This window comes from Antechinus flavipes, chromosome 2 (genome assembly GCF_016432865.1).
Source record: "Antechinus flavipes isolate AdamAnt ecotype Samford, QLD, Australia chromosome 2, AdamAnt_v2, whole genome shotgun sequence".
NCBI classification, from domain to species: Eukaryota; Metazoa; Chordata; class Mammalia; order Dasyuromorphia; family Dasyuridae; genus Antechinus; species Antechinus flavipes.
Genome location: NC_067399.1, coordinates 546,094,288 through 546,121,998, shown reverse-complemented (window position 1 = coordinate 546,121,998; position 27,711 = coordinate 546,094,288). Strand labels below are relative to the sequence as shown.

Genomic DNA, 27,711 nt, shown 5'->3' with positions numbered 1-27,711 from the left:
AGAAAAATTTAAAAACCTACCATCTAATCCAAACCCTTCATTTTACAGATGAGGAAACTTCTGTAGAATGAGGATCTTTTACAAGCCTTTGGATTTTGCTGTTTCAAGTACAGTGAACTATAGATAAGTGATATGTTATTTCTATGACAACCTCAACTCTCTGGAACACAGCCAGAAGCCAAGCAGGAAGCAAAGGATTCTTCCGAGCCGCCCAAATAGGTGTGACAAGGTTCATGCGCTGCACACCATACACTTGACTCCCAGGAGAGAATCTGGGGCCCTCACTCACCACCCATTTACTCTTATTTAGACATAATTACAACAAGATTGGCTAGCAGGGTTCTCTGCCCACAGCAGACTTAGAGCAACAAATTAGACTGCGGGAGTATTGCAGAGGTAGGCATGCTGCCAGCTGCCAGGAGCAGTAGAAGCTAACAGCCCGAGAGCGGAGGAGCTGAAGAAACTGTAAAAAGCCAGCACGGTGACTGAAACAACATGGAAGTCTGGGGCAAGCAGCCCTCCCCAGCTCTGTTTCAGGGGTTCCTAACCCTTTGGGAGAGTCAGGAGACAGCCATGGAGCCCTCCTCCAAATCCTATTTCTCAAGGCATAGAATAAGATCACAAGAAAAAACAACTGAGCTGAAATGCAGTTATCAAGGGGTAGCTAGGTGGTGCAGCAGATAAAGTGTTAGCCCTGAAGTTAATTCAAATTTGGCTCAACATTTGCTATCTGATCCTGGGCAAGTCACATTCCCCTATTCACCTCAGTTTCCTCATCTGTAAAATGAGCTGGAGAAGAAAATGGAAAATCACTTCATTGTCTTTGTCAAGAAAATCCCAAATGGGATCACAAGGAATCAGGGATGACTAATCGACTAAACAACAAGATATAAATTTTATAAAAATATAAAAATTATATAAAATATTAAAAATAACAAACATTAGGTTATCAAAATATTTTAAAAATCACAAACATAAGGTTAAGAATCACCAAGCCCCATATCATCCTAAATATACAGAAATGGATATAAGGATGACCCTGAGTTGTCAAGATAAATTAGTATTTTGTTTCCTGAATTCTGTCTAAGAAGGCAAGGAAGTATGTCAGAATTCAGAAGTATTTATATTTTATGTTTTTTTTTTTTTTAATTGAGTCAATTGGGGTTAAATGACTTACCCAGGGTCACACAGCTAGGAAGTGTTAAGTGTCTGAGGCCAGATTTGAACTCAGGTCATCCTGACTTCAGGGCTGGTGCTCTATCCACTGCACTACCTAGCTGCCCCTGGTAAACTTATTTTTTAAAATAAAGCTTAATATTTAAAAAGGTAATCTTTGATAGTCAGCAAAATTCACTTCATTTATATTTTCATTCAAAAATGTATTAAATATCTATAATGCCCTATGCTAGATCTTCAGATAAAAAAAGACACTGTCTACCAGGAGATGAAGATATGTAGACAATGAACTATAATACAATATAGAATACAGTAACTACATAAGAAAGTACTAGGAGAGTTCCAAGGAGGAAAAGATAACTTCTGATCTTCTGAAAGAAAAAAACATGTAAAGCTTCATGAAGGAGATAGCATAATAACTGAGATGTCAAGAATGAGCAAAACTTTAGTAGATAGTGGGAGGGAGTGAATTCATCACATTAGGGGTGGCTTGAGCAAAGACAAATAAATGGGGAAAATCCAGAGCATTTTAGCCCATGTGGAGAAGTGTCTTTTGGCTGCAATATATAAGGAGGGACAGTATGACCTAAGGCTGAATAGGCAGAGAACAGAGAGTCTTGAATGCTAGGCTGAGGGGGTTTAGACTTTTTTCATTCAGTAACTGGGAGCTATTAAAATCTTTATAGACCCCATTGGGTTGAGATCAGAACAATAAGAAACAAGAAGCTAAGAGACTAGTTAGATGATTATTGCAGTAATCTGGGCAAGGGATCACGAAGGCATAGGTTGGGTGCTTGAAGTAGGAATGGAAAATACAATGAGCTTTGCACATAGCAGTTGCTTAATAAATGTTTTTGTTAATTTTATTTGTTAAATTAATTGGTTAAATCGAATTGCTGAATTTGATTTAAGATATTTTGCAGGAGCAGCTAGATGGTGCAGTGGAAAGAGTGCTAAACCTGAAGAAGCCCTGAATTCAAATTTGACCTCAGATACTTAACACTTCTTGGCTGTGTGACCCTGGGCAAGTCACTTAACCCCAACTGCCTCAGGGGGGAAAAAAGCTATTGTGCAGAGGTTAAACCGCGGCCGCATGTTAAGACAAGCTTGTAGGACACCTGGTTGCCAGTGCATTCGGTTCAGTAAGTATAACTCAATAAAGAATTATTGAAAATTATTGAGGAGGCCAATCAGATACAATACCTAGCAACTACATCCTATGATGTAGGAATATAGGACAATGAGAAGGCAAAAATGATACTACGATTACAAACAGAGGTAAACAGCAGAAAGCCTATTAACTTAAACAAGAAAGACAAAGTAGACAAAAGTTTGGAGGAATGAGAAGGAGATTGTCTTAATTTCCCAGAAAAAAAAAAAAATGAGCCACTACTATACTAGCACACTTTTAAAATTGAGATGGCTGAAGGCAAACTAACATGTTCTCCTTTTACTAGAATTAAATCTGAAATTTTTGAAGCATTTATTTAACATGTATTCTGCTATTTTTTTTCATTTTAAGCATTTCTAAACACCTTCATTCTTACATCTTAAACCAAAGTGTCCAAAAACACTAAGTATGATTTTGTTGAAGATATGGATCAGGTTGAAGACCAAGATCAGAAGTATTGGAAACTTTATTTTATTATAAGATCTAACCAACCCAGTTTGGCAGATCTGAAAAAGTATATAGCTTTACTGAACATCCAAGTGTTGATTTGAATGCAATTAAAATCCCACAAGCCTTATGAAGCTCACCAATTCTTGCTATTAACAGTAGTGATTTTTCTAAGCCAATCAAAATCAAACACACAAGAAATTACAGATATGACCTCCTACATGTGAATTCTCCAGGCTACCATGAAGACTCAGTAAAGTTGTTGAAATAGGTTTCCCTGCAATTTAAGCCGCCTCATCTTACCTACACAAAGATCTCACCATGTCATTCCTAAACTAAAAACTCTTCAATAAATACTCTAGGACCTATCAAATGAAATCAAAACTTCCATATATAGCATTCAAAGCTTCCGATAACCTGACAACACCCTCCCTCTCCAGACTTATCTTATTCTCTTCCAGGCATGTAACAGTCTAGTTAAACAGAACAGCTCTATGTCCCTCCAAACACACTGTACATACATTCCCCTCCCTGATCTGTGACTTTGTTTATACCATTTCCTCTTGCTTGGAATGTTCTTTCTCCCCATCTTGGACTACTGGATTCCTAGCCAACTTTTATAACCATCAAAAACAGCACCTTCAACATAAAGTTTTCCATGATTTATCCCTATTAATAATGATCTTCCTTAAATCTCTAAAACACCATTCTGTATTTCTTCAATGCACTCATCCCATAATATTTTATTATATTACAGTGATTTTGTTTTTATCTTATCTCTCCTCCAGGAAGATGGTTCATGAGAATAGGGACAATCTCATCTAAACTTCACATCTTTATAATATGGTTGGAATTTTTCCTCAGACATCTAATTAGTTGTGTATTCATAAGTAAATCATTTAACCACTCTAAGCCTCAGTACCCTCATTGGTGAAGTGGGAATAATAATAGCTGTGATCCTTCTCCCATAGAAAAGATGAAGGTTCAAATGAGAATTTGCAAACTGCAAAGTCCTGTGGAAATGTCATTTATTATTATTTCTCCTTGCAGATAATACTATTCTCTGCCCACAGAAGGTACTTCAAAAGTGTTGAATGATAAGTAAATCTGATTTGCAAATGTTTTATTGGTATGGAAGTTTGCAAAGGCATAGCTATTACTTTTTTAAAATCATGTTTAATGTATTTTGTTAATTATGAATTACATTTTCAAACAATTTTTAACATTTATTTTTAAAAATTTTAAGATCCAAATCCTTTTCTTTCTTCCTGTTGCTTCTCCCCCATTAAGAAAGCAAGTGGAACAGCTAGTTAATGCATTAGACAGAGCACCCTGAAGTCAGGAGGAGCTGAGTTCAAATCTAACTTCAGACACTTAACAGGCTGTGTGACCTTAGGCAAGTCACATAATCCCAGTTATCTGTATGGGGGGGGGGGAGAAGAAGAAAGAAAGCAAGTAATTGCATATCAGTTATATATGTGAAATCATACAAAACATATTTCCATATGAAAATTATATCTATTTTTAAAAACAGAGGGAAGGTGAACCTGTATTTCACTACAGTCCTATTCCAAAATCTCATTAGGGTATGGAAATGGCCAGGGAGTTTTTTATTCTACAAAGCAGAATAAGTTATTCCAAACTGTAAAGACCCAGGAAAGGAATGTCTGTCCATCATTTGAGAGCCCCTTGGTCCAAATTTAGTGAAATTCACAAATTCCCAGAACCAGAGAGTCAGATGGGCATCAAAATTCATGAAGTGTGCACAACTCATCCATGGAAGGAATAGCTGCTATACCCACAAGTGATCATCCAGCTTCTTCTTAAAGACCTCAGTGGAAGGGACCCCAGCCTACTCCAGCCAGCCAGCTTCATCTGGGGCCAGTTCTAATAGTTGGACAGTTGCCTCTTAGCAATAGCAATCTATTGTTCCTTATTCTGCCCTCAGGTCCAAACAGAATGAACGGCATCCCCTCCTCCAAATGGCAAACTTTCAAATAATAAAACACAGCTATCAAGTCCCCTGAGTTTTCTCACATCCAGGTTAAACATGACCTGTTTCTTCAACTAGTCTTCATATGACATGGACTCGAGGCCCTTCTGGGTCCCTGACTGCCCTTATCTTAAATCTTAAACTGTGTGGACATAGCAATTGTAAAGAACAATTTTCTAAGTTTTAGGGATACCTGGATCACTGGAGGTAATACTTATGCTGGAAAATCATAGTACCTGAAACACTAAAACATAAGCTTACTTTAAAAATATTGTCATGCAAAGGTAATACAACTTCAATCCTGTGCAATAGCTAGATTTCTGAAAGGACACATATAACTCAATCTCTTGTCTAACTGAATACCTTTTCCCACTTACTTATGCTATGCCCATTATTACCAATATTTAATCATCATTTCAGGTGATTTTTTAAAATCAAAATACATTTTATTCTGGACCCCTTTCAGATCTGATTCAAATTACAATTGTCAGAGCCATGTATTACAAATGGAAAGTACAATGGAAAATGTGCCTAGCAGGAACAAAAAGACATTATGGATAAATTACTGTGATAGATAACAAAACATATTTTAAATTTACTTAACATGATCTAGGACAATGTGGAATAGTCTCTTTGTCTTCCTCATATAATAATTATGAAACTGAATAAAAGTTCTTTAATAAGAACCAAAAAGATGGTTGTGGTTAAACATACACAGTTGCATAATAGTGAAAACAGTTGAAAAATTAACTTGGTATCTAAGGGAATGATGAGTGTTTTAATCCAGTGCCATAGGAAAGTTTATAGAATCTGAGTTAGAATTGTCAAGGGCCCCTCATTTATTAGTTTTAAATCTCTGGGCTTGGCTCTCACTTAGCCAGATTACTTACTAACTAGGAAACAAGTAAAATCATGAGCTTATTACTTAAAGATATCTTGTACACTTTTGGAAAATCACATAGATAGGGAGGGGGGAAAGAGAGAGAGAGAGAGAGAGAGAGAGAGAGAGAGAGAGAGAGAGAGAGAGAGAGAGAGAGAGAGAGAGGAGATAAAAGAAGAAGAAGAAAGAAGAAGAAGGAGGAGAAGGAGAAGGAGAAAGAGAAGGAGAAGGAGAAGGAGAAGGGGAAGGAGAAGGGAGAGAAGGAGGAAGGGAGACAGAGACAGAGAGAAAGGAGAAGAGAGGGAGAGAGACAGACAGAGGGACAGAGTCAGACAGAAAAAGAGACATAGAAATAGGCAAAGAGGAGAGGAAAAGGGGAGAAGAGGATAAGAGAAGAAGGGAGGGGAGGGGAGTAGAAGAGAAGGGAGGAGGAAGAGGAGAAAGAGGAGGAAGAGGAAGAAGAGGAGGTAGGCAGTGGATTTACTTGTAAGACTTAGAAGTCTTCAAAAGGAACTGAATAACTACTTGTAAGCTGTTAGAGTCTTATTTCTTTCATGTGTATGCTATATAGAGATCCTTCCAATTCTCTGGTTCCAGAAATTTACACATGATTATATTTATTTCTATCTGTCTGTCTCTTTGTCTCCCTGTCTTTGTCTCTCTGGTTCTCTTTCTGTTTCTGTCTGTCTCTCTCACTCTCTTCTCCCTCCCGTCTCTCTCTGTATTTCTCCCTTTCCCTCTCCATTCACTCTTTCTTGTATGCATTCATGTATGTGTGTGTGTGTGCATGCATGTGTTTAGCAAGGATTGGTTTGCATAGAGTGGGTTATATTAAAGCAGTGTTTTCCTATCTTCCCTTTTTGTCTCCATGGTCTAATGCTTGCTGTAGCTCTGATTACAATACGGTCTGATCAAGGGATGGAAAAGGACAAGGGCAAGGGTGCTTGCCTGAGAGGGTCGGTCTAACAGTTCAGAGGGAAAAGAGATGCAGGAAGAGCTATCCCACAATGCTTTTCCATTCTCATTTCACTTTGGATTTATCACAGTCCACTGGATGGCTCTCTCGCTGCTTGGACTGTGTCCAATCCATTTTTGTCATATCCATTATGCTCCAGATGAACAAGTTTTCACCTTTAAAATATTCATCTCCTCTTCCATCCTTCCCTTTGGGTAGAATCTGTGGTGAAGTTACTGTTTTTGGTTTCCTCCCAAAATAACAGAAAGGGTCAACTGCTGCTGATGGGAGCCCTACCAGCCCACCAATTTCAGGACGGATACTTTCCCCCCAAAACAACACTGGCTGTCATGGCTGTTTCAGCAAGCCCCAGTGCATTATATTACCAAAAAAAATCAAGTTCCCACAGGCACTTCCACACATTCAGTGTGTCCTCACAATTTATAGTCTGCATCTGGTGGATAAGCCTAATCACAAGAGAAAGGCATTTTATTCAGATCTGTAGAGAGCAAGTGTGTAGGGTCTGAATATCAAGCGTGATTCCCATTAGGGCAAAAGATCCTCCAGGTGTGTCTTGGGTGGAAGGATGATCCCAACTTAAAGAGGCAAAGCTGTCGGGCTCACAGGCCAGCCCCCATGATAAATAGTGCACGGCTTCCTGGAGTGATAGGAAGCAGATCCACACGGTGTCTGAAGGCAGCTCTTCACCGACTAAAGCCTGCACCGAACGCCGAGGTCATTTCAATGTGTACCACCCTTAAACAACACGTTGCTCTTTAAGTAAGTGTTAACTTGCCGGTTCAGCATATGTGATTTATTGAGGAGAGTGCTGTGAATAATGCAGAAGGATTCAACCTTTGGCCTTTAATTCCTCTCACTTAGACATGGGGCTCTTCACAATAAACTACTCGCCTAGTAAATTAATGTGTTTTATTTAAAAAGTGACACATTGCACTGGATTATGCTAAAAGGCAAAATTACTTTCAATTGCCAGTTTCCCTATCAAGCTACAAGGTACCCAGCAGGTTCAGACTAGAGAAAAGAGGCTCCAAAAGTTAGCAAGGGACAATGCCTTAAAAGAAATATTCTAAATATATACGTGTCCCACCATCCCAGCTTATTCTCCACCAGAGAAATACCTGCTGAAAGATAAGAGAAAGGATGATTTTGAAGCTGGGACCTTCTCTGCATCTCTGCATTAAGTACTTCCAAAAGAAACTGGATGGAATATGCTGCCTAATGTAGTGCACCCACAAGAGCCCCCGCCCCAAGTATTACACCATGGCAAAATCTTCCCCCAGCTTCAAGTCTCATTTGCTTTTCCTCCCCTACACCTATCCCATCTGTCTCTTGCTCTCAATCCTCTCTGTTACCCACTTTGTTTAGGCTCTTATGACCTTATACCTACTTCACTACAGAGCCTCTTAACTCACTGCTCAGATTCCGACCTCTCCCATATACTTCTGCCAAAGTTATTTTCCTAAAACACTGATTTCATTGGGTCACCTTCTAGCCCCCAAATCTTCACATTGTGTCCATGCTCTGCATATATAGCTATCGTTGGCCATTTTCCACATTTGCTGCATTTGGGCAATACCACGGGCCTTATAATTTTACTTTTTCCCCATATCAGTCTTATCATCTCAACTAGATTGTAAGTTCCTTGAAGGCTGATAGCACATATTATATATACTTTGTGCACCTAGCACAAAGCCATGCATGCACCTAGTCAGAGGTCCTCAAACTTTTTAAATAGGGGGCCAGTTCACTGTCCATCAGACTATTGGAGGGCAGGACTATAGTTAAAAACAAAAACTTTGTTTTGTGGGCCTTTAAATCAAGAAACTCCATAGCTTTGTTCAGTGTTAAAAATCTAGAATTGTAAGCTGCAGTGGACAGTGAGTATGACTTGACTTAACAAATAAACAAATTATTGGACAGGGAAAGGGAGAGACCCAAATTCAATTCCATACCTGATCCCCAAATATCAAGCCTGATGGCAGAGGTAACGTGTTCAGGAAAGCTATGTTAAATTTCTATTGTGTATTACCTTTTGACAACCATCAAGGACTACAAATCAGGGTTTAGTTTATTGGGATTTTTAAAAAATTATCTAGACTTTAAAAAGTCATGGAGAAATTGTTAGGCTTTAAGCTTAAGAGTATTTTTTTGAAAGCCAGATGTTACACATTTACCAGCATACCTCTGCCTGATAATATCTTTTTAGAATATGTATTTTTATTTATATACTTTGTTTTTATATCCATTTCATTTCCCAAAGTAGCCACCACTGCTCCCTCTCCCACAGAGTCCATTCAACAAAACCAACCAACAGATCACAAAGCAAAACCTTCAATAATAATAACTGACACTTATGGATTACTTAAATGTTTTCAAAATACTTTACATATATTATTTTGTTTGACACTCACAACAATATTATTCCTAGTTAGAGACTAGCAAACTGAAACTGAGAAATTAAATGATCATACTACTTATAAGTACAAAGTGGTATATTTGAACACAAGACTTCCCAAGTACAACTCCAATATTTTTATATATCACTTGTCTTTCTAACAGTTAAGAAGTGCATTTATTAAAAACACTCCCATTTTGTGGACAAACTAACCTGTTAGTCTCAAAAGTCTATGCAGCAAATTCAACATATCCTAAGTGTATATTTTTGTAAAAAGGGAAGGAGAGGGGCAGAAATAGTTAGCACCTGCTTTTTTACCAGGTACTGTGCTAAGTACTTCACAAATATTCTCTCATTTGAACTTTGCAACAACCTGTGAGATAAATGGTATTATTATCCCTATTTTATAATTGATGATATAGTCTGAAGCAGACAGGTGACTTGCTCAAGGTCTCAGAGGTGTCTGAGGTTGAATTTGAACCCAGGTCTTCAAATCTTCAGATGTAGACTATAGACTATAGACATTTCATTTCCTTGAACCACATTCCCAAGAGGATTGGAGATCAATGATAGTGAGCCAATTGAAGAGTTTAAGTTCTAGAACAGAGGGTCTATTGAATGGTTTATTCTTGATGCAAAACAGTCGGTATTAGAACAAAACAAAATAATCCATCATACAAATGATTAATAGCCACTGCATAGCATTAGACTTTACAGAAGCAGAGAGACATTTAAACTAGAATTATGGAGGAGTGAAGTATTCCATGATATAATTTTTCATGTAACTGGAACTTACCCTTTAAGCACCTAAACGTTTCCTTTTAATTTTAGCCATCTTTACTGAAAATCTTTTAAAATGGTGTCTCATCCTTTCCTGATTTCAACATAATTGGACTTTTTCCTCCATGACTCATAGTCATCATGATTAAGTATGTGGCAAACATTATAACCAAAATGACCATATTTCGGTATAAAATTGAGATGTCCTTAGATTCTATGCAGGTTTGCAGGGATCTCTGCGCCTATATCTCATAGCCCACACTGTTACGTTTCCAGTGTTGTTTTGTTCTTCAGAGTTTGATGGTTTCTGCCAACTGTCCCCTATTCTTCACAGTGATCAGTGCCCTGTTTCTAACCATTCCTGGTCTGAGAAACAGTCACCTCAGCTTCTAAAGGAGTTTCTAAAAAGGCAATCCTTACTAGAGAATAAAGTGCATATTCATTAAATGGTTATCTTTTTGACAAAGGCCTTGTCTTTTGATAGTCATGTTTCTAGCAATGTTATAGAATATTGAAACCCACTAGAAATTTTATCTTAGAGAAATGGTGAGATAAGTTTATGTAAACTAAATAAGAATTGGATATTACAAAAAATTCCCTCAGCTTTTCATTCAAGGCCCTAACCTATCTCACTAACCTAATCTCAGCTTATCAACTCCACAAGCCTTCTACTCCAACAAAACCAGTCTATTTGTTGAAAATGTATAAACACATTTTATGCTTTCTCATCTTTTTATAATACAAGTCTTTCTACTTGAGCACCCAATGGCTCTTTTCTAATTATCCAAATTGTACCTTTGCATCAAAGCTGATCTCAAGGTCTACTACCTCTTCAGCAAATTCTCTTGACTTCTCCAGCTTCCTTAGATCTCTTTGTCCTCTCATAGTTTGTATTCTTCATCTGCTCACCAAATGACCATGAACTGCCTTGTTATACCCTTATATCATCCTCCTCATACTGCTTTTTTTTTTTTTTAACTTTTCTTCTAGTTAAGTTTTTTTTCCTCCTTACTAAACTGTAAACTTTTATTATGTGGGATATATCCCTTACTTCCTAATGCTTCCCACAAGCTGTGAAGCCCAGTGTCTTGCAATCAGTGGGATGTTCAATCAATATTTATTGGTTGATTGATTTTTCTAAACCATGGCTTATCACTAATAACTGGAGTTTTATCACCTAAGTGATAAAAACCCATTAATGGTCCTGTTGAGTCTCTCTGCGATACCTCCAATAGCTCAGCAGTCACTTAATGGCCATTGCAGCTTGAAAGAGAATGATTCTTCATCTCCAGGTGCCAAGGTCCCCTTACGAGCTCATCCCAGGCTCAATCCATTCTAGGCTGCATGGATCTGCCTGCTTTTCTCCCAGGCAAGTACTATCAAGTTCTTCTCATTTCCAAGATTTGAAATAGGACTGTCTGGGGGTGTGGGAAACAGAAAAGGAGAATATTAAGGGAGTTAAGCAACTACAAAACACCACAGGAAAAAGGATACATTTTCCCTGTACTGCCAACACCACTAAGAATTAGCCACAATATTATGAAGTACTTACATGGCACACTATTAGATTTTTATTTCAAATAGCATAAATTAACAAATTGTACTTGTGCACACAGAAACTGCTAACCTAATAATTAAGATATTAAAAAGTCACCTAATGGCACCAAATTCAGGATAATGGGATAATTGTTATAGTGTAAAAAAAAATTAAGAGGCATATTATGCAGTCACCCATATAGAGTTCATACATGCATAAGACACAGACACAGACACCCACATACACACGCATCTCCCCCCCCCAAAACAAGGGGAGGCTGTCTGCTTTTTCTGTGGCCTGTGTGATTACTGTGTTTGGATTAGTGCAATGTGAAACGCAGCAACCGCTGTTATGTAACTAAAGCCTGCATATACAGTTGTCATTCTGGGTAAATTTAACTCTGCAGGTTTAAGGCAGAGCTAGCTTGCCAGAGCAGATCTCGGGAAACAACACAAATTTAAAGATATACTGCCCAGTGGCCCACAGAGGAGCACCAGTTAACAAGTCACTCAGGCATCCTGGTTTAGAAGGCAAATTCCTGCCTGTTAACCAACATTCAGGGGCATTAGCCACTCTAATAGCAGGTTTGAAAACAATGAATCCTGACAAAAGCCTAGTTGTTCAATTAGAAGCCTGCCCACATTTTTTCCCCTTCCTGTGCTGCCAATAAAGGTACTTAGGGAACTTAATGTAGTTCAGAAGGGAGATACGGAAAGCTAGTATCAGAATGAGACTTTAATAATATGTTGCCTTATGATGAAGACAAAGTGAATTAGGATCACTGGGAAATGGTTTCACCATCCCTATTTGGACACTGGAGCCAGCCAAGGGCCATGTCACGGAAAGCCCACTGGATGGGGAATCAGGACTCCTGATTTTTGGGCCCAATTGTCACTTGCCGGCAGTATGACGAGCAAACAAGCTCACCTCTCTAGTTCTTGGTCTCCTCATTAATGCAGTGGGAGTGGACTGAGTAGGGGACAGTTGGATTGGGGGATCTTAAGGTTCTTTCAGCTCCAGACTAGACCATTTCCCCTTTAATTCTATCTCATCAATTTGTTTATAATAGATTAAAAAAAATGAATCTTAAAGATTAAATTTGAATGCTGCAGATAAATTAGACAAAACAACAGCCAGAACCACCCAGGTGACCAATAAATAAACAAATGAATGAGGGAACTAATGCATACATGCACGAATGAATGAAACCTGCACACTGGATTCTCTCTGTGAAACCATTCAGTGCACAGCAGAATTCAACAGAAGGTCATTCCCAGGCCCTCATACCACAGAGGTCTCCCAAATCCACAGAATGCTTTTTATCAAGGCTCTGAGCCCACAGTTATGTCTCCATTTTCTTCACTGTCAACACATGCTATGGGACAAGAGACTTCTATCCTTAAAGTGTGAGATTTTTTCCCCCTAGGAATAGTGAAAAGTAAGACATTTATAAAGAAAATCATATGAAGAGCTAGAAGGAAACATGGAGACCATCTACCCCAATGGCATCATTTTATGGGTAAACAAACTGAGGTTTGGAGAGATCAAATGAATTACCTAAGATTCCAGAGATATGTGGTAGGACTACCATTTGATCCCAGTTCAAGAGCACGTGCATATCAGCTACACTACAGACCATCACACAAATATTTTTCTCCCTATTGAGTTACATTAGAACTGAAAACTAGCAAAGGAAAAAAAAAAACAGGGCCCTTAAAATATGTGATTATTTCATGCAAAAGGAAGCACGTGATACTTTCTAATCTTTAATAATAGTGACATTTATAAAGTACTTTAAGTTTTGTAAAGGGTAATTTCAGTTTAGTTTTATAAGCTGTGAAGAATACTTCAAATCCTGTTTTACAAACAAGGAAACTGAGTCTCACACAGCTTAAGCGGCTTATTCATGGTCATACATTTACAATATACATACATATACTGTATAGAGGGAAGTACTAACTGTATAATCCTAGACAAGTCACTTAAATTCAGTCTGCCTCACTTTCCTTATCTGTAAATAGGAATAATAATAGCACCTATCTTCTAGTATTGCCTTGAAAGTAAAATGTGATACTTGCAAAGTTCCTTGAAATCCTTAATGTGTCACATGAATGCTATTGATATTATTATATTACCATTTCTATCTTATCATAAAATCAAGAAAATTTCTCTAGTCAGGGTGATAGTGGTAGAAAAGGAAAAACAGCATCAGCCAACAGAAATAAGACATTTAGGAAAGAATATCAGTAAGATTTTTCCATCTCTAAACAAGAATAAAATTTCAAGTGCCAAAGACAGGACATTTTAAGCCTCGATAAGAACAAAGTATTGTCCAGAAAACATCCCTGCTGACCTTGGAGCAAGGAAGAGCTGTGTTAATCCTACCTCTGACATGTACTATCTGTGTGACTCTGAGCAAGTCACTTAATCTTATTGCCTTAGACAGTTTGCTAAGACTAGAAGTTGCAGAAAAGCTGCTTTGGAGTTTCTTCACTGGATGCCTCCTACTCCAATGAAGAAATCATAGATTCAGTCTATGGTGAGGGAAGGGGAGGGAGAAATGGAAGAAGAAGAAGAAGAAGAAGAAGAAGAAGAAGAAGAAGAAGAAGAAGAAGAAGAAGAAGAAGAAGAAGAAGAAGAGAAGAAGAAGAAGAAGAAGAAGAAGAAGAAGAAGAAGAAGCAGGAGGAGGAGGAGGAGGAGAAAGGAGGAGGAGAAAGGAGGAGGAGAAAGGAGGAGGAGAAAGGAGGAGGAGAAAGGAGGAGGAGGAGGAAGGAGCAGGAGGAGGAGGAGGAGGAGGAGGAGGAGGAAGAAGAAGAAGAAGAAGAAGAAGAAGAAGAAGAAGAAGAAGAAGAAGAAGAAGAAGAAGAAGAAGAAGAAGAAGAAGAAGAAGTAGTAGTGGGGGGTAGGAAGAAAGAGGAGGAGGAACAGAAGGAATAGGAGGAGAAGAATTATTTTCGATTAATCCTCAGTTACCCAGAAAATGAAGTTTACCCATTGGCCCAATTCCTGAGGATGCTCATTATTTAAGGTTTTACTACATCTTCTTTCCCTTGTCCTTATTAAGGAAAGTTAAGTTCCATTTCTGCAAAGAAACTCACCCCAACTTCCATCAGTGAAAATGAGGAGCGATGGGATAGGGAGTAGGATCTATGATTTCATCAATAGAATGTACTCCCAGTTGAAAAAATTTCCTCCATCAATGCAGGTCAGCACCTTCCCTGCAACTTAAAAATTACTGCGGAATCCCCAAGGAGCTTTTTTTTTTATGTTGTTGAACTTTATCAATATTTGGCATATTAAAATTAAATTATCTTTATATTATTATGAAATTAGCTTTGACTTTGAAGACCCAGGTAAAAGATCTTGAGGATCTTCAGGGATCTTCATGTCACATTTTGGGCATCACTGGTTTAAAGTATTACTAGAATGTTAAGTGACTTGTCTCCCAAGGCACTGAAGGCTCAGCATTTCATCAGGGTCACAGTGTGGGGACTTGAATTCATGGCTTCTATCCATCACACCTGGGCACTGATGCCCAAAGAAATAAAATAGAAACAGGAAAACATGAACCCTGAGGATGTGGGGTGGGGGGAAGAAACATATCTTGCTGTTAGTTTAGGCAAAGGGAGAAAAAAGAATTCTCAAAAAAAAATCTCCTTTAGTTTCCCAAAGCTTAACTATAGGCCCACAGTGACAATAGCCTTATGACTTCAGGCTCTAGTTTATTCACTTAGCTGCATAGGGAATCAGTGATCTGTAGTTTGATTTCCCCTAGCAGAGCAATTCAAAACCATCTTAGTCACAGAGATGGAAGGTGAAAGTATATTTCAAGCAAACTACTGGACGGAGGTTGAGTTTATCAAACCAATTACGTATAGATGTTATGGGAAGTTGGGGCAAATGTAATCACATATGACAGGGATTATCAAAACTGCTTACACAGTAAATCAGAAAACTGATAATGGGCTGACAACAGCATATACCTGACCAAGGAATTTCGGTCTCAGATTCCCCTAGCTTGTAAAACAGAAATAACAGCACATAATAAGTTGTGTGGTGTTTCTAGACACCTGAATGCCTCTGGTGCATACCATAGGGGCTGAGGAAGACCAAATAATGTTCCTAGAAGAAGGGAGTTAGGTTAGAAGTCTTTCTCAAAGAAACAAAAACTGCTTCTGCAGAACTGATTAATTCTGTCCTCATAGGTCTGGACCTTGGATTACCACAAAATTATGGCAAAATAAAACAAAACTAATCGTTAGGCCAAAGGGAACCCAGACCAGAGGTAAGGGCACAAAAAGGGGACATCATGACTGACTCTGAGATACCTATTAATGGGAAAGAGAAGGGGAGTGCTTGTCAAGAATATAGGAGTATTAACCCTTAGTACAGTTTACAAATCCAGGGTCACAAGTACACTGGGGCATTTGAGGGCAAGGCTCAAACTAGAAATGCCCGGGCTCTAGCTTGAAACTGGCTGCCAAGTTGCTTAGATTTTTATGTGCCTCATAACTATTTCTGAGTCCCATTAATGAAAAATTCCTATGTGTAGCCCAGACAGCATCTGCAACAAATATAGAGAAATAATATTCTTAAAGGTGGCATTTATACCACTGTGGAATTTCTCTGCTATTACCTTCATCTGGAATTTAAAGCCCTGCACAATCTGGCTCGTACTTAACCTATCCAGGCCGATTATACATTAGTCCCTTTTAGGCACGCTATACTTCGGCCAAAGTGACTTATCTTATATTTTTCCACCATATTCCATTTTCCCAGGCTTTTGTTCCAAGCCAAGAATTCTCTTTTCCTTCACCTCTGCCCTGGGTACCCTTAGCTTCCTTCAGGTTCAGCTCAAAAGTCACCTCCTTCAAGAACCTAACTTGAGTTTCTAGGTCTCCCTGCATGCAGCCACCATTTTGGGTTTCTTTTATATATAGTCTATATCTACTTAACTATAAACATGTTGTATCCTCCATGTAGAATGTAAATTTCTTAAGGGCAGAGACTGTCTTTCCATCATTTTTGCATTCAGAGCCAGCACAGTGCCTAGCATAGTAAATGAATTTTAAAAAAATAATGTTGATCATTGTTTGATAGAACCATATTACAAATGTCTCCCCCAAAAGACAGTATTTTCCCTTTTCCAATCCTGCTCTCCAGAGCAGTTTGTAATTGGTCAAAAGTATAGGTGTGTAGTGGGGGAAGTAGGGGAAGATGGTTTCCTGATGCCAAAAAAAAAATTAATAATCTTGAGGATTTTTTTGAAACTGAGTTCATGCAGGACCCATGGGCCCAAAGCAAAAACCAAATCCTAGGAAGCGTCTAATGAATCATAGGCATCCAAGAAACAAAAATAGAGCCCTAAAAAAAGTAACTGACCTGGAAAAGGAAATAAATATCTAAATTATAAGGGATGGCATTGTATATTTGCTCTCTGTGCATCACTAGGCCTTGTCTTTAGTTCCCAAATTCATACTGTGAAACGCCATCCCAAGGAAGTTCAGCTGACTCAGGGAACATGCTTCAACTTTATCAATGCTGGGCTGAAGACAGAGCAGTGATGATTTGCATCAGGTCTGATTCTTTCCTTTTGGCAGTTGCTTCACTTAATTGAGTGAAAAAAGCTGTCAGTCTAAAACACCAATCCCAAGGTAAATTCACTCTGAACTAACCATCTGCCAGGGCTTCTCCCTGGATAGTCAACACTTATCATCTAGAGAACTGGATTCAACTTCCTCATAATTAGATCATTCCTGAATTAAATTGACGGTCCTGAGAAGAAAAAAATAGTTTTAAAAAATGTGGGTTGAGATGAGAAAGCAGAAGCCAGTTTGTTTTAAGGAAGGTAGGAAAATAAAGTCTTTACATCTGTATAAATTCTTTCTTTCTTTCTATCTATCTATCTATCTATCTATCTATCTATCTATCTAAAACACATGGCCAATGTGAGGATTTGTTTTGCTTTATCATACACATTTGTTTCAAATGCATAGCTCTTTTTAAATTTGTTTCAAGGGAGGGTGAAAGAGAAAAAAAAATTACTTGCAAAAGAAATGAACAAAAGAATATATATGTATGTATATATGTATATGCATATACATATAAATACACATACATAAAATATCCATAGACATACATATATGTGTATATGTATGTATGTATATGAGGAGAAAGATAGAGAGAAACAGAAGAGTCTTCATTGCAATAGGGGAAGCAACATCATAATAGATTTTCTAAGTGAGGCAAAAAAAAAAATCTTTTCCTAATGCATGCTCCTCATTTACATTCAGATTTTTACTTCTGAGTTCTGGGACTGTCTGAGGCAATGGTTTTTCCTAAAGTATTCAGAAAGTCACTGCACACACAGGTGCCCAACGGGTAGCTTGGCTCGGGTTAAATCTACTGTTTTAAGGGCCTGAAACACTCAGAGTCGATCTGGTCAGGTCAGCTAATCTGACTAATTGCTGTAAATGCCTAGGTCTCTCTGCATTTGTTGCCAGGTTCATGAATTTGCCATTTGTCTAAGTGAAAGCAAAGACTCATAGAAATACAGCAACACCCCACCGAGTAGAAAAAAGGGGGGGAAAGCCCCAGAGCTGTAATTAAGCTTTTGTTATAGAGGGGTAATTCTGCACAAATGAGAAGGGATAAAAGAGAGAAATGTGAAAATTCAAAAAACTTTTCTGTCAATACTTTTTCTTTACATAATGAAGAGAACTCATGATTGTTAAGAATCAGATTCTTTGCCTTGAGTTCATGGATACAAGCTGCCTGCAAAATTTGCAAATGATTCACAATACCTCAATTTTTTTTTTTTTTTAAAGAAAATAAATCTGAAGTCGTTAATTGGTCGGTGATTTCCCTGTACTTTCAACATGTCATACATCAAGTTTGGCTTTAGCCTAAAAGTTCATTTCTTTTTATCCAGCTATTACTAATTAGGAGAGGCAATGTGGTCAAATGAAACTGGCCTTCAAGTTTTAGAGGCACTGATAGAGGCAGTTTTCTCATCTGAGAGTTTATAAAAATGAAATCTCAGGTGCTTCGCCATCCATATATATATCATTAGCTGGCTGGTAATCTTCACTTGTTCCATTTATCTATCTGTTGGTTTTGGTTTTTTTTTTTTTATTCTACTGGGGCAGATTTGTTTCAGTTTCCCAAATATAAAATGAGAGGTGGGCTGTATGGATGGATGATCATTGAGCTCCCTTTTGCTCTCTAGATATGTCTACCTAATCCTAGTCTAGATAATAATTCATTAGCTCAAACCAAGTGAGGAAAATGAGTTTTGATATCAGATATAGATCACACTGTTCAGTATTCATAATCAGGATATAAACTATTGAAATAGTAAAGAAAAAGAGCCTGTGTTTTCATGGGTAAGAATAAATGGTATAAAGGGGAAGAAAATCACAGATGAATCACAGTATCATAAAATGTCATAATTAGGTGGTCCTTATTGATTCTTCATTTCACAGAAGAGGAAACTGAGACCCAAAGGAAATAATGTGGCCTGCCCAAATGTCACATAACGAATGGCAGATCCAAGGACAAGACTCTAGATTTTCTCATTCTAATATTCTTTCTATCGTAAAAATCATCAGGAATCCATTTTCCTGATACTCTCATCTCTGGTGTCCATTGTCCAGCTATGCCGATTTCAAGTCTATAGAATGCCAAATTAAATGAAATTCCAATCTATGAGAATTATATTATGTTCTCAAACCTTTGAAACTCTATCTGAGCAAATTCTCTTAGTGATTTCTCCCTCTACTAATACTTTTTAAATTTAAAGATGAGAAATTGGATTCAACGTATACATAAATTTTCAGATATTGGCCACCTTGCATAATCCATCATAAGTATTGACTATATTACTAGATTCTCATATGATATAATAATAATGCTGAAGAGAAGATTAGAACTTCGAGGATGCTTTTGATATTCATTTCAACAAATATTTACTGAGAACTTGCAGTAAACAAGGCCAAAAAGGCACAGAAATGCTTTGTTCTCATGGAACTCATAGCCTAGTATAGGAAAATAGGACTTCAAGGACCTATGACTTCATAGCTGTTACAACTCCACTGAGGTGGATGACAATCCATGACTTATTAGAGACTTCAAGAGTGGCTGAAATTTAAGATTAACCACCCTGTATCCAACATGGTAGTGAATCTCTCCAAAATGAGTTAAACTGACTCTGCAACCAGACCCTGAACTCTGCAGGATCAGCCAAGTACCCTCCATTTGCACAATCTTCAAGAACTGAAGGATTATCACAACACCCTAAAGAGGACACAGGGGAAGGACTCAGGAGAGAAGGAAGGAGTGAGAACTGCAATAGCACAAGGCACTAAAATGATAATTCTATCATCACATGTGAATCACAACAAAAGTTCTTAAACAATATGGAAGAGGGATGGATCTTTGTTGAGGGGAGGGAAAGTTGGAGAAGGAGAAAAATAAGTGCTTTTTAATTTAAAAAAATTAAAAGTTAAAAAAATAGAATAGAATGGAACATCTATATATAAATGGATAATGTAAATGAGTCATGTTCATACACTTACAAAGAAACTATAAATTCATTAATATTTTTCTAACATTGGCTATGAAACTTGCCATTTTCATGCCAGCTCAATGGCTTCTCAGCTGTTAACACACAGTGACAGAACCCAAATTCCTGCTAGGCTTCTCAATCCTTTAGACATCGAACACAGCTGCTTTGAAAGAGCAATTAAGTTTTGGATAGTTTTACCTATTCTAACCAAATCTGGAATGATGGAAAAAATAAAAATTGGTGGCCTTAAAATTAATGCAAAAGGTAGAGATCAGGGACACAGAGAAATAGGTTCACGCAGAAATCCATAATTAACCTAAAGAACAGGATGCTAAATTAACTGTAGACAGCCTCATCATGATCACAAAACAAACAAATAAACAAAACTCTACCAATTTAGACTTGGTAAACATGAACAAATGTCTTTTAGTTCAAGAATTTACTGCTCATATTAGCTTCAAGAAAGCTAAAAGGCCATTCATTACCAGAGATAGCCATTAGAGATGTGGCTTGGATACTGATTTTTAACTTTTTTGTTCCCCATTCCCTCCCCCCAATGGCAGGTTGACCAGTACATGTTAAATATGTTAAAGTATAAATTAAATACAATATAAGTATACATGTCTTAACAGTTATTTTGGTGTACAGAAAGAATCAGACTTTGAAATAGTGTACTAAATAATGCTTTTTAATGCATAAAATTTAAAAATGAATTAAAATGAAACCATTTCTATTGAAATGCACACTAGTGTAATCTTATAAAGTCAGAAATGAAAGATTGGGCTTTGACTCCAAGCATTTAAAATACAGCAAACAGACAGCATGGTGGTAGGCCCCTATGTCCCTGTTGCTGGGGAGGCTGAGACCAGAGAGTTGCTTGAATTTGGGGGTTCTGACCCACAGCAGGGTTAAAGTGATTCCAGTCCTACCTTAGCATGGTAGTAAGCCTCTAGGAGTGGAGCTTCCCGGGGAAAGAACAACTTACCCAGGTGGAAAAAGAACGAGTCAGAGCTTTGTGTACATCTTGCCTTCCTTCTCCCATTCTTCCTCCCAAGACAACAACAACAACAACAACAAAACAAAACCCAAAACCCAAATCAAATCCAACAACAAGTACAATCCAGCCTAGGTCTAAGAACTAAGTGTGAAAGTCTGGTGATGGAAATCCTGCAATGGTCGTGTTTTCAATCACGCCCAAGCTCATAGCAGTGATAAACCAAAGAACTGTCTCTGTGGGTAAGTCACTTTACCCTGTTTGCCTCAGTTTCCTTATCTATAAAATGAGTTGGAGAAGGAAATGGAAAACCACTTCAAAATGTTTTCCAAGAGGGCCAGCCAGGTGGCACAGTGGATAGAGCACTAGCCCTGAAGTCAGGAGGACCTGAGTTCAAATCTGACCTCAGAGACTTAACACTTCCTAGCTGTGTGACTCTGGGCAAGTCATTTAACCCCAATTGTCTCAGGAAAATAAACCTCTTCCAGGAAAACCCCAAACAGGGACTTGAAGAGTTGGACACTTCAGCAACAACAAGAGAATGCCTCTCTAGCTCTAATTGCACAGTCTATTTTAAGTTTTTCCCTCTAAAAACTTCAATCTGCAGATCATGCAAGTGCTGCACTAAGTTTATGTGGGACCTAAATCCTGTCTTGAAATACCAACCCATAACTCCATACATCTAAGAGGACTTGGCCTTTATACAAAGTACTTATTTTTATGAGGTGCAGACTTTTCACCTTTCTTGAAAAAATAGTGTGACCAAGAAGGGTCTAGAATGGGAATATGCTGCCAAATCCAGATCCAATTACTTGGTATCCACATTTACGGTAAAAAAAAATAATAATAATAATAACTAATTTTACAAAAGGAAACTGCCCTTAAGGAATGCATTTCTAATAAGAAAAGGGAGGTGGTATAAAGAGGGAAGAAAACCACTGAATCATCCCAGAATTGTGGAATATCATAGTATAGGTTTTGTCCATATGGATGGTCTCCAGAAAAGGGGAAGTAAAGAGGATTAGCCAATAAATTATAGGCCAACCCCCCCCCCAAAAAAAAAAAGGCATTTCTAGCCAATATGGATTTCAACTGTTGCTCTCTTACCAGCTCTTCTCAGAACTAGAGGCTTGTTTTGGAGTAGGGGGCTGTTTTTTCCTTTTCTTTTTCCTTCCCCCCTTGAGCTTTAAAGCCTGCATCTTTAATATTCTGAGTCTATAACACATGTGCCTGCCAACCCGGAATCATAAGCTGCTTTTTAACAATGAGTTAAAGTTACTTGTCAAAATCACATGCAGGAATTTCTCCAAGGAGTTCAGAGTTTACCATTGTCTAGCCAGCCGGAAGTTCACTAGGAGCTAGAGGAGAGTCCAGTCTGAAGGAACTCCCTGGCACAGGCATCTGGCCCAAAGAGCACAAGATACTGGAGCGAAAAGAAAATGAGGGAACCCAGGAGAATGGGGAGCAAACACGGAGGGCTAGAGGGCTAGGAAAAAGAGCTTTTTTCCTCCAAAATGTTGTTGTTGTTGCTTATCCTTCCTTCTCACGGAGGGCCATGGCATCAGGAGGTGGTCTTGGCTCGCAAGGGAATTGGATTTGAGGGAGGGAGGGAGGGCGGGCGAAGTCGATCTTCTCACTTTCTCCTCTGGAGACCTATGGGTCCAAGGCAAGACTTAAGGAGAAAGGAAGCCATGGCGAAAGCTAATAAGATGCTATTTAATAAAGGGGAGGTGTGAATAAGGATTCCTGGAAACACCTAGTAGTTCCCCAGGCTACTGCCTCAGAGGTCATGAAGGATTTGTCCTGCTATCCTCATACTTCTCCCACTACTACAGGGGAAAAAACCCTAATCAGTAAGTTTCCCTCTAATTACTATTCTTCCACCCACTTTTCTAGTCTCCCAGCACCCCCAGCACACACTCATTCACACCTGATTGGCACAACAGAAGGAACACTGGGGAAGGGTGTGAATGAAAGGGTGGGCACCAGCAGCTGTTCTCTCTCCCTCCCTCTCTCTCCCTCTCCTTCTCTCTCTCCCTGTCTCTGTCGTCTCTTCTTCTCTCTCTCTCTTTCTCTCTCTCTCTGTCTCTGAATCTCTCTCTCTCTCTCTCTCTCTCTCTCTCTCTCTCTCTCTCTCTCTCTCTCTCTCTCTCTCCATCTCTCTGTCTCCCTTTCCCCTCTTTCTCCCCCCTGCCTCCCTCCTTCCACCCTTCCTCTTTCTTCCCCTTCCTCTCTCTCTCTCTCTCTCTCTCTCTCTCTCTCTCTCTCTCTCTCTCTCTCTCTCTCTCTCTTTTCTCTCTCTCTTTTCTCTTTCTTCCCCCACTCCTTCCTTCCAGAATTAGAATCAAAGGATTTTTAGAAGTAAAAGGGACCTTAGAGATGTTATTAGAAAATCAAGTCACTCATCACACTGAGATCAGTTATACTGAAGAACATCTTTTTTTTTTTTTCTTCCAAAAGGAGATGCCACTTTTTGTTCTTTAAGTTTCCTTCACAATCAGTAAAAAGAAAAAGTGAAAAAGTCCTTCTTGGGCCATTAATAAAATATATAATATTGTAGATATGTATTCATTTAAGGTTCTTCTAAACTAAAGCTTCTTAACTGTAAGTCCCTGAAATTAAAATATTTTAACAACTATATTAAAAAAAAAAAACTCATTGTTCTGAGAAGGCAGTCCAGAGATTTTATTAGATTATTCCATGGCACAAAAAGACCAAGAACCCCTCTTCTAAATCATCTATATTCTAACTCTTCCTAAGAATTCTACAATGGCCTATGAATCCTGATAGCCCACAAAAGTGTTTTCTCAGTCAGTCACTATCTAAGGCATGACCTGAATTTGATTGCTCTGGAATTGACAGAGGAATTTTCAGGTTTGTTTTGCTGAAGGACCATCCATCTGCTGTCCCAAGCCAAAGCTCAGCCTTTCTAGTTGTGCCCAGAGGCAGTAATCCCTAGGGTGAAATGCTCTAAATTGGCATCTCCATCTCTGTGAATAGTAAACAATCTAACTTCTAAATTTCAGAAGATGTTACTGATACTGTTTATAATTAGCTTGCTAAATATAATGTATTCAAGCTGCTAGATTTCATAGGTCTCTATGTATTTATACTGTGAAGAGGGTTTCACCACTTCTTTGCACCCACTTTTCTCAAATTTAGAAAAGAGAAGATTTACTGAGTCATGCTTACTGAGTGAATAAGAGAAATGGAAGTAGACTGATGTTTTTTCTTCCAGATCCATGATAATTGGGCGATTATGAATTATAGGGAACCGAAGAGATTAAAGGATCATAGATTTATAGCTGGAAGGGACCCTAGAAGACATCTAGTCCAACCACCTCATTTTTTTACTTCATATAACTGAGGTCCAGAGATATTGTTACTTGTCCAAGCTCATGCAGATTGAAGGCAATAGAGCTTGGATATTGTTCTTCACCTCTAAATTCAAGGCTCCATTGTCTACCTAAAGTCAGAAGACTACAGCATTTTTTTTTTCCCTAATGGCAGGCCTTAAATAAGAAAATAAGAGAACAGAAAGAGGGATATAGGGATATTAACATCCTTCTCTCCTCTGACACTGCCATTTCCCTGGGGTAGGCCCTCATCATTCAAGCCTGGACTATTGCACTGGTCTGCTGGTTGTCCTCCCTACTTCAGATATCTCCCTATTCCAGTACATGCTTCACTCAGCCAAACTGATCTTCCAAAATCACAAGACTGACCATGTGATTTCCACCCGCATCTCTGCAATCATTTAATGAACGCCAGTGATTCCCTATTACTTCTAGGATCAAATATAAAGTCCTTTCTTTGGTTTTTTAAAACCTTTCATAATATGGCCCCTTCCTACTTTTCTACTCTTCTTGTAGTTTGTTCCTTTTATGTATTCTGTAATACAGTGACTCTGAGCTCCCTAGCTGTTCCTTAAACAGCATAGTCCATTTCCCAACTCTTGGCATTTTGCAGGCTGTTCCTCATGCCTGGAATACTCTTTTTAAATTTTCATCTTCTGGCTTTTCTGGCTTCTTCCACTTCCTAGAAAAAGTACTACACCTTCTGCCTTTCCTGGTCCCTCTGGATTTTACCTAATGCCTCCCCTCTGAGATTATCTCCAATTTATCCTGTATATATCTTGTTCTCATGGACTTTCCCCATTAGATTGTGAGTTCCTCGGGAGTAGAGACTTTTAAATTTTGCCTTTATTTGTATTTCTAATGTTTATGCCTGGTATGTAATGGACAAGTAAAATATATTTGACTAGCAACAATTTTATTTTTTTGCACTGTGAGTTCTTTGGCAAAGGCCATTCTTATTGTGAATACTCTTTTCACCAAAGGGAAATCAGCTACAAGACTGTAATTTGCCTTAGAAAGTCACCTAATCACAATTTACTATTTGTCAGAGACAGAACTAATTCCAAGACCCGTTCTCTATCCACTTCTCCAGGTTTCCTCTTCTCCATAATTGACCAAAAAAAGGTCTTAAGGAATGGGAAAGGACCTCACGTTCCTAACTTGAAGTACAAAGAATCCCCAAATAGAAAGCATTGAGCCTGTGTTGATTATAGTTTTCCCAAAAGACAATCAATAAGAGGCAAATCAAGGCAAACCAAGCCCTCTAAGTCATGTTCACCTTTCATTAGAAATTAAATTCAGAGTGCTTAGTGATTTCTATTTGAATAACAATGCAATGAATTTCTTTGAAAAGATTTTCCTGTTTTCCTGTCCACAGTGATTCTGATGAGAGAACACTGGATGTGATGTTACCAAGTTTGCCCTGAAGCATCCTCAGCACTTGCTTCAACAGTTCCATCACATGACTGCTAAATGCAAACAACAGGCAGGCTGTCATTGGGAATACTTTTGAGTCAAGGTCCCTAATGTGGCTTATCTCAAATGTGTTATTAGTTCTAAAGCATCCAAAGGCAACTGCTATCAATGATTTTCAGGCTTAATACTTATCAATTGCAGTTATGTTTCCCTTCGTTTTGATACATCTAGCTTGGTGAAATACAGTACCGGATTTGGGGTCAGGAAAACTTGGATGCAAATCCTGATTGAGATATTTACAAAGTGTATGACTTTCTTAGCTTCAGTTCTTCATTGGTCAAATCCAAGGTCTCCCTATGATCCCATGAATGCCCTCCAAAAACATGACTTGGAGAGAAATTCTTTAAAACAAAAACTCCCCACTCTAAGGAAAGTATGACAGAGTAAATCTTGCTTTAGTCTGAAGGCTCTTAATTCCCATTCTGGAGTGGGTTGCAGAGAAGGTTAGAACAGATGGTGTCAGGTTAAGGGCACTGGACAGTTTCCTTAGCTGGTCATCATGATTTGGTTTCATGTTTTGTTTGAAGCCCATTGCCAAAACCCTGACTATACTCATATACAAATAGAAGCATGAGAACTTACATTTATGTGAAATCTCAATGAGTCTTAAATTATTTGCTATTTTGGATTATCTGTGCTTCTGCTCTCTTCCATTTGTATAAATAATTGAGAGCTGGTTAGCTATATGTTTCCATTTTCTGTCTTCTCACATTTATTTCAACTATGTAGAAAGTAGACATTAATGATTCTCTCAAATAGTGAGGCAGAATTTTTTCATCAATTTACCAGTAAGTATTTATTAAATGTCTTCGATTTTTCTTATTAAATGCCTACTATGTGCAAGGAGTTCTGCTAAGTTCTGTGAAAACAATGACAATGAATGAAATAATTCTTACTAATACATAAACTGTTTCCAGGAGAACTTTTGGTAGATGTGTTGACCATAGTAAGGCTTAGGCTACCCAGCTTTTTAGTAAATTGTTGCCTGAATGCAGTTCAATATATCCTGATTACCAGACTGGAGAGAGATGCCCTATAAGCCCACAACCAAGTTGAAATAGTTCAGAGAAAGAGTTCTAAAGAAAGAAAGAAAGAAAGAAAAACAGACCCATGTTTGCCACAAAATTAAACATATGGAAGAACTTCCCAAATGGGCAAAGAGGACCTATTGTCCAGATTATAACGTGAAGAAAGATTAATAGCTGTAAGTACATTTTGGGCTAGATTGCCATTAAGAATATCCCTTCAGTGACCCCAAATTTCTCCCCCAAACCAAGGTCCTTTCTTCTTAATAACAATATTCTAGTGGAGTTCTATGAGTTCAGGTCTACAGTATCTGTTGAATTAAAAATGAAGTTCATGGTGGGTATGGGTAAGCAATATGAAGATGTAGAATAAGATGTGTTTCCAAGAAACTGAATGATGGAAAAAGAGATAGACTAGTCACATGGAGAAAGCAAAGCATAACAGGTGGAGAGCCAGACTTCTCCACCAGTATCCTCCGGATGTCAGAAGAAATCTAGGAAGCCCTCCCCACCCCCCCCCCCCACCGAATTTTGGGTGGGCTCCCATAGTGAATTTATGGGAGGATGTGAAGTCCCACAGGACTGGCAGGACTGGAAGAATTGCAATGTGCCCTTTGGGAAACAAAATCCATTTCAATGAGATCATAAATCCATTTGAGTATATAGTATAAAAGAACCTGCTTTACTTTTTTAAAAAAACATACTTTTTTTTTTTTTTAATGAAGTCATGTTCTTAATTACCTTGGGCTATATTCACTGTATGGTGAATGCAAAGTGATTAAACACACTACAATCCTGCTTAGGATAAAACACACAGTTGAAAACAAGACCATGGGTAAACAAACAAACTTGGAAGTCAAGAATTTTAGCAGCTACTTTGAGATACATTGACCACCCTAAAAATCATTAGCATATTTTAAAACATCAGTTTTAAATTT

General features: G+C 38.2%; 1 protein-coding gene across 3 annotated transcripts in view; it reads right to left on the bottom strand.

Moving 5' to 3' along the window:
• LOC127551302 (nuclear receptor ROR-alpha-like) overlaps positions 1-27,711 on the bottom strand; it is a 148,095-nt gene that overhangs the window by 93,047 nt on the left and 27,337 nt on the right. The window contains exon 2 of one of the 3 annotated variants that reach the window (XM_051980934.1): positions 9,231-11,236. The exons of the other annotated variants lie outside the window; for them this stretch is intronic. Within the exon in view, the coding sequence (XP_051836894.1) occupies positions 11,154-11,236 (83 nt within the window). The 3' untranslated portion in view covers positions 9,231-11,153. Of the gene's footprint in view, positions 1-9,230; positions 11,237-27,711 lie in introns of those variants that run through there. 3 annotated transcript variants of the gene reach the window in all.